The 8,076-nt window shown below is 35.1% G+C and overlaps 1 protein-coding gene across 1 annotated transcript; it reads right to left on the bottom strand.

Annotated features, from left to right (window-relative positions):
- Positions 1–6,155: 6,155 nt before the first annotated feature.
- Positions 6,156–6,896, bottom strand: LOC140178614 (uncharacterized). Its single transcript, XM_072215814.1, has 2 exons — positions 6,798–6,896; positions 6,156–6,452 (listed from the first exon to the last, which is right to left on the bottom strand). The coding sequence occupies exons 1-2, from the start codon at positions 6,894–6,896 to the stop codon at positions 6,156–6,158; spliced, it is 396 nt and encodes a 131-aa protein (XP_072071915.1).
- Between the last annotated feature and the right edge of the window lie 1,180 nt (positions 6,897–8,076).

Here is an 8,076-nt window from a genome sequence, read left to right as displayed (position 1 = left end):
TCTATGCTTCTATGTTGTGCCTTCCAAGTGTTTGATAAAATGCTTGGTTGGATTTTAAACTAGCTTTTTATGTTCTTAGTTAAGATTGAGTAATTAGAGACTCTTGAATTGTCAAAGTCTCTTGTTGATTGACAATTAAAAGTTGCTAGTTGACTTGAATTCTACTAACTCTAGTCTTTCCTTAGGAGTTGACTAGGACTTGAGGGTTCATGTTGATTTTCTCACTTGACTTACCTTCAATTGTTAGAGGTTAACTAAGTGATAGCAAAAGGCAATTACCATCACAAGTGACTATGATAATGGGGATAGAAATTCCAATTATCAATCCTTGCTAAGACTTTTCTTAATTATTATTTTATTTCCTTGTTATTTATATTACTTGTTCCTTATTTCAAAATCCAAAAAGATAAAATTCCATAACCTATTATAAGTACACTTTCCTAAAATTCCTTGAGAGATGACCCTTGATTTGAATACTTCGGTTATTATTTTTATTGGAGTTTGTTACTTGTGACAAATAATTTTTTGCATGAAAGGATTATTTGATGGTTTAGAAACTATACTTGCAACGAGAATTCATTGAAGAATTCTAAACACACAAAAATCCGTTCATCAGCCGTCCTTCCTCTTCCCCCTCTCCTTCTCTTGCTATCTGATTCCAGCCTTTCCCTTTCTTTTCCTTTCTTTCCCTCTCCGTTCTTCCCTTTCTCTTGCTGTGTGTGTATTTTTGTGTTGTTAGTGTGCATTTGGGGACTTGGTGGTGTGGCAGCTGGGAGGGTTTAGGGCTAGGGTAATTGAAGGTGAGTGAGTGAGTGTGGGTAGAGTTCGGGTAAAATTAGGATTAGAATTTTTAATTTGAGAATTAGGGTTTGTTTTTGGAAAAATGTAAAATTAGATATTTTTAGATAAATTGAGATTTAGTAATTTTAATTAAATTAGACTATACAGTATTAAATATTTATGAAAATTATATAAATTTTAATTAATTTTAAACTCAAAATCTCATTATTTTGATAAATAATTTTTTGAAAATAAAATCATGAATAACTATAATAAATCATAAATAATTTATTATTTATTTTTTAACAACCAAAAATTTTAAAGGCTTAATAATGAGTGTTGGGTTATGGTGGATTTAAGATTTTCGTAAAAAGAAGGATAAAACTAGAATTCTATATTTTGTTTTTAAAGAAGTTTTTCAAAAATTTATTTAAATGTAAAATACATTAAATTTTAGAGTAGTAATAAAACAAAAAATAATATTTGTTATAAATTTATTTTAAGTAAGAGAAGGAGGGTGACCCAGCGAGCAGTTTTGCCTTACCTTGAGTGGGAGAAGTAGAGCCGTGGAGATAGTAAAAGTGGACGAGAATAGCGAATAGTAGAATGAAGAGTGAAAGTGAGGGTTACAATTAAGGTTTTTACTTTTTACATTTGTTTTTATTTTCAATTTTAACTATTTTTATTTATGTTTAACAATTAATTTTTTTAATTTAAAAAAATTAATTTTTAGTCAATATTTAAGAGTTGATTATTAGTAAAAATTATATATTAGTTTTATAAAAAAATATTAAATAACATATACCATTTTTTAAAAATTAATCATTTAATCTTTAATTTTTTTATAAAATAATTAATTAATACAAATAATATTTTAAAAAATTAATTTTTAATTCAAAATAAAATTATCTTAAAGATTTTAATATTTTAAAATAATTTTTTTAGGTACAAAAATTCTTGCATTTTGTGACAAACAAATAACTTGTTACAAACAATATTGAATTTTGTGACAAATTAATTTTTTGTTACAAAATAATTAGAGTTTTTGAAACAAATGGATATTTTGTTACAAAATATTTTAAACTTTTACAACAACTTCATCTTTTGTTACAAAATATTATAAAATTTTGTTACAAAACACCGGTTTGTTACAAAAGGCAATATAATTTGTAACAAAAAAATCAAATCGTTACAAAATAACAAAACGTTTTGTAACAAATTATATTATTGTTACAAAACATTATTATTATGTAACAATCACTAATTTTTGATACAAAAAATTTTTTTTTGTAACAATTTTAAATTTGTTACAAAGTTTTTGTTACAAATGTTCCATTTTCTTGTAATGTACCCCCAACCCTACTAAGAACTCCCAGTTCTTACACCTTTCCTTCCTCCCCTTCAGATGGAGACCGGAGTCCTGTTTTATGAGATGGACCCTCCCTACATATATGAGGATCCTGTACAGCATAGGTTTTACGTAGTAGCTGCAGAAATTAGGATCCGTATGTACGTTCTACCCGACCACCCTTTCCGTCATCCAATTAACACTCCGCACTTTAACCCTGATATGCCTTATGAGTTCCCGTTGCATTGGCTCCACCTGGATGCTCCATTTTATCCATTCCCTGACGGACCTATACCTCATCAGCACCTCGATTAGCCTGAGGATCAGGTGGACCCTGAGCTTGAGCCTATGGAAGAGCATATACCAGAGCCTATACCTGAGGAGGATATTATTGTAGAGCAGATCTCAGTATCTTCGCCTGAGCCATCATCTGTGGAGCCACACACCACCTCCATTAGTGGATCGACGAGCGTTGGCAAGACCAGTAGTATGAGTGCTAGGGCCCCTCCTGAGATTGTTGAGATTTCTGATGATGAGGACGAGGATCCTGAGGAGTGTTCAGATGTGATTGTGATTTCTTCTGACGAGGACAGTTGATGCTTGGGAGCTGATGATGTGGCTTATGGGAGTTTTTTTGTGTTAGCCTAGCTTTTGTGTTTTAGTCTCTCACTTTTTATTAGACTCACTGAGAGGATAGGATGTATGTAGTTGATTAGGCTAGTTTTGGGTGCCAGCTTAGGACTTCCTATATGGACCAGGGCCCAGAGTGTTAATTATATGTATAGTAGCAAGATGTGAAGGGTTGTACTCTAACTTATGATCTATGATATATGTTATGTTTATATATACATTGTTGACCTTGTGTATGTTTTACTTAATCCTTTATATGGCTCGGATATGTTTAGTTAGTTACCCTCGCAAATCTTTTTTATAAAAAAAAAGTTTTTCCGAAATTCGATAGTACACTAATATGATTACAGGCTTAGTAATAAATAGTTAAAGTTTTAGATAAGAAAGTTGGTAACACTCGGTTATCAGAATAATCATGACGTACTGAAAATCGGGTCGTTACAACAACAACATATGATAACAATGCCCAATAGATAAGATATAAGGTTCTGGAAAGCCGAAGGTAATCCTAGAACTTCCAACATGCATAAGATTCAAACTTAGAAACATTTTTATAAAAATTCCATAAAGGGTTATCTAATCTTAAGGATTTTCTAACTAACAGATCACTGCTGTCTCACAGCCTTCGCCAACCTATCCTCCATGTGATCCCATCGCCATCGCCTACCGATCCTCCTCAATCCCAGCAGAAAACACAAGTAATGCAATCAAGTAATACATAAGTAATATACATATATAACAGGTAATTCAATTAGCAATTAAACATGTTATACAAGTTGGCACAATGCAAGTAAACAAAGGAAACAAACACATAAGAATACATATGATGATTGCCTATCCTATTGGCCGTGATATCACTTGTCGATTCAACTGCCAACCTGACACATACCCTTGGGATATCACCTATCGGTCAGAATATAGTTGGCGCCCCAAGGATATAGTGCCCGACACACTATTCAGAGATATAGTGTCCAGCACATTCTTGTGACTCAGAAGGATGCGAATGGGATACTCTGTCTTAGACCTCACATCTCAACGTAAGCGAGATTAACCACCGTCCTTACGCCAGCGTTGCGACCTCGACAAGCGGGATTAACCACCATCCTTGCCAGGCACATAGCGACTTAGCAATCATAGCACATCAGTAATAGATTATTCAGTCTCAGTGATCACATCCATTCACATCATGTTCAATAGCCTCAATCATTCATTTTTCTCAATTCATCATCAACCCAACACCCCGCCAATCCACTCAACTTATTCCATCTACAGAACTTTCCAAGCCTAAGTCACTGTCTCTAATCTTATAATAGAAATATATTTAACTAAGACCACTCATTGTGTCTACGTTGTCCCAAAAGCCTAAATACTAGCTAGGGGATCCTAAACAGTAGTTACAAAGGTTTGAAAGCTAGAGGAGTTATCAAAAACACAAAAATCACATTTTCAGCAAAACAGGGGTGATGTGTATGCATTCCCGTTCCGGCATACGCATGAGTGTAAAAATTGGATTGTCGCGTGCGCGAGCATCATTCGCATATGCGAACCTTCAAAATAGAAAAGGGTTCCCGCGTATGCAAGCCATTGGTCACGTACGCATGGGTGTAAAATTAGCATTTTCATGTACGCATGCCAGGGTCGTGTATGCATGAGTGTTAGGACAGAGGCCCATCCTCGGGTACGCATGCCTGTTCCGCATACGCATGCCTCTTAATTTTTAGAAAAAGCTGTTTTGCTACAGAATTCAATTTTTCACACCAAACTTCAAACGCGTATAACTTTTTCGTTAAAAAAATTATTTTTCATACAATTTTCAAATGGCATAAACCTCATGGACCAAATTTTCATTAAACAAGTTTCATCAAAATTGAGGGTCTTGAGGCCAAGTTATGGCCCATCAAAATTGGTTCAAAAGCAAGGTTTTACCAAAATTTGCAAAGTCCTCTAGTTTTCCAAAACTCAAAACCAAACCAAACCAACCATACCCAATTCCAATCCTACACATTCATACACATTACCAATTACACTTCCATCATTGTTGAACCATACAACACCTAACCATTTAGTTCCAAATCATCAACTCTTTCCATAATTTTCACTCATAAATTATCGTTCTCAACAATTATCAATCCAAGCATCAATTATATCACATTTACACCATTCCAATCCATAACATTTGCTATTCATCAATATATCATTATCAAAACTCATAATCCTCATCATTGATCATCAACATCAACATCATCATCAATCATTATCAACATCAAAATTATCATTAATCATTATCAACATCAATAATTATCATCAACTTCATATCACCACAACAAGTTCAACAATAACCAATTCATTCAATTCAATCCTATCTTAAGGTCCACTAGCTTAAGTTACCCACAACATTACATATTATTTAAAGAAAACCGAAACCATACCTTGGTTGATTCCCGCACAAGTACAAAATCACCAAAATAATCTCCTTCTCACAAGCCTTCAAGCTCAGCCACCAAAGCTCAATTCAAAGCAAATCCAAATCACCAACTCAACTCCAATCAATAAGAATTTAGGCTATATCCATATAAATTACCAAAATCAATCATAGGGTTCACAAATATGACAAACCATAAGGGTATAGAGTATTCTTACCTTATTTACTATGATTGGGACAAAACCCAACAATTTTCCAATGTTAGATCACACCTAGACAACCAAAATCATAAAACTCACTCAATCACCATAGCCAAAACTTGAAATTATGTAGATGAGAGAACTAGGTAAGAAATTAAAATTTTCTTACCACTTTGTTTAGATGAAATCGAAGAGCTTAGCGAGAGCTTCACGTGGCTATAAGCAGCATGCAAATTGGAGCTCCGTAGCTCAAGATATGAGCGATTGAAGAGGAGAGTGAATAGTATTCTTCCTCTCTTCAACTGCCCTAACCCTCTCTTTGTGGTAAAATAAGTTGAATGCTTATGAGTTGGAGCTTTTATATGTTGGGCTTGGGCCCAACTTGGGCCCGGTCCAACCGTTTAGTGTATTAGGTTCATTTGGCCCAACTTTGGACCATAACCTTTAGAATTAGTATCCGGTTTTTAATTCTAAATATTTTTCTAAGTTTTTCTGCAGTTTTATTTTCTCACTCGTAGTACCGGATAGACTTAAGCCGGTACTGCCGGTTAAATTGCCGGTATGCATTTTTATGTATTTTTTCGTAGAACAATATATTTTTCCACTCGGAAAAATTTGTTAAATCCAAATTTCACCTTTGAATTTTCTAATTAATATTTCTAAAATTTTAAACTTATTTCGAGCAATTGAATTATTATTTTATTTTAATTAAGCAGTTAATTAAATTCCGGTTCTTACATCCTCCCCTCCTAATTAGAAATTTTGCTCCCAAAATTTAGAATTTACCTGAGAATAACCCGGGATAATCCTTTCGCATTTCTGAATCCAATTCCCAAGTATGTTCTTCCATTCCAGCTCTCCTCCAAGCTACCTTCACCAACAGAACTTCTTTTCTGTGCAACTTTTTCACACTCGTGTCATCAACCTTCATAGGTGTAACTTGAAACGTTAAGTTCTCCTTCAACTCAACCGATTTGGGCTCTAACACATGAGTTGCATTCGGTGTGTACTTACGAAGTTGTGACACATGGAATACATCATGCAAATTAGACAAATGTGGCAGCAAGGCCACCTGATAAGCCACCAGCCCGACTCACCTCAACACTTCAAAAGGCCCAATGTACCTCGGATTCAACTTCTTTGTCTTAATTTCTCTTCCAATCCCAGTTGTCGGAGTAACTTTCAAGAATACGTGTTTACCCTCTTCAAATTATAACGACTTTCTCCTCTGATAAGCATAACTCTTTTGTTGGCTTTGTGCAGTCAGAATCCTAGCTCGAATTTGCTTGATCTTCTCAGTGATCTCTACTACCAAATACGGACCCAAAACACTTGATTCACCAGCTTCATATCAACATAGTGGAGATTGGCACTTCTGTCCATACAAAGCCTCATATGGAGCCATTCCAATACTCACATGAAAGTTGTTGTTGTACACAAACTCCATCAACGGCATGTAATGATCCCAACTTCCTAACTGATCCAGCACACACGTCCTTAGCATATCCTCTAACATCTAAATAGTCCTTTCTGACTGTTCGTTAATTTGTGGATGATACGATGTGCTGAGACATAGTCTCGTACCGAAAATTTTTTGAAAAGCTCCCCAAAACCTTAACATGAAAGAGGGATATCGATTTGAAACTATCGTCGTTGGCACACCGTGCAACCTCAGTATATATTTTATGTATAGTATCGCCAATTCTCCCAGTGAATAGTTCACTCAGATAGGCAAAAAGTGAGGGGACTTGGTCAATCGATCTACGATCACCCAAACCGCATCAAATTCTGACCTAGTCCTTGGCAAACCTGATACAAAATTTATAGCCACTCCTTCCCACTTCCATTGAAGAATCTCAAGAGGCTGTAAAATTTCCGACAGTCTCTGGTGCTCTATCTTCACCTTCTGACACGTCAGACACTTGGACATAATGGTTTTGGTGAATGCCAACTTGCACCAAACCTTGATAAATCAAGGAAGTTCGGCAGACATCTTGTTCAAGCTGAATTTTGACAAGCTATGTCTTGAGCCCAAGGACTTAAAGGCCTATCCGAATTTTGACAAGCTAAGTCTTGAAACCTCGATCCAGCCACCAGGGTATATCAACCTTTACACCACCTTAAAAAAGGACCAAAGAGTGTAACACCCTACCACACAGAGCGTTACACTTAAGTCGTAAAACAGAGGTGGTATGGTATTGTGACCTCTAAAATATATATAATTATAAAATAGTATTGGAAATGATACATTATACGAGGAGCCTTGAAAACGGGTAAAGCAAAAACGCAAAACTAAAAAGCGCAACGCTCAAAAGTAACGTAACTTGCGTATGAAGAAACTAAGGTTCACTAGCATAAATATATAAAAGACAAGAGTAGAGGGTCAATAGTACAAAATATCAAGCTCCAAACTTAGCCTGTGAAGCCAACGCTGGCCGGAGAATATTTACATACATATCTGCATAACCCAATCCAAAATATATACACAAAACACTAGTTCTCCATAAACCTCTAGGAGGTACAAAATAACAAGTTACTTGGACAGAGTTAAGTACATATATATACATAAACTACACATCAAAATATAACCCAGGAACCACTCTGCTGCAGAAGTCCAGACGCCTAGCGAGGTGCCTGTAAGAACCGCGAATTAATTAACCGATTAATTAACGTAAAATAACAATAATTTAATTGCC

The sequence above is a fragment of the Arachis hypogaea genome, chromosome 14, assembly GCF_003086295.3.
Source record: "Arachis hypogaea cultivar Tifrunner chromosome 14, arahy.Tifrunner.gnm2.J5K5, whole genome shotgun sequence".
NCBI classification, from domain to species: domain Eukaryota; kingdom Viridiplantae; phylum Streptophyta; class Magnoliopsida; order Fabales; family Fabaceae; genus Arachis; species Arachis hypogaea.
The sequence above is the reverse complement of the archived record's forward strand: the minus strand, read 5'-3'. Positions and strand labels throughout refer to the sequence as shown.

Excerpts from the sequence above, each read along its gene's own strand:
- LOC140178614 (XM_072215814.1), bottom strand. The coding sequence starts at position 6,896 with ATGTTAGAGGATATGCTAAGGACGTGTGTGCTGGATCAGTTAGGAAGT. Across the intron at positions 6,453-6,797 it reads TGTACAACAACAACTTTCAT|GTGGCCTTGCTGCCACATTT; the intron begins GTGAGTATTGGA and ends GTGGCTTATCAG.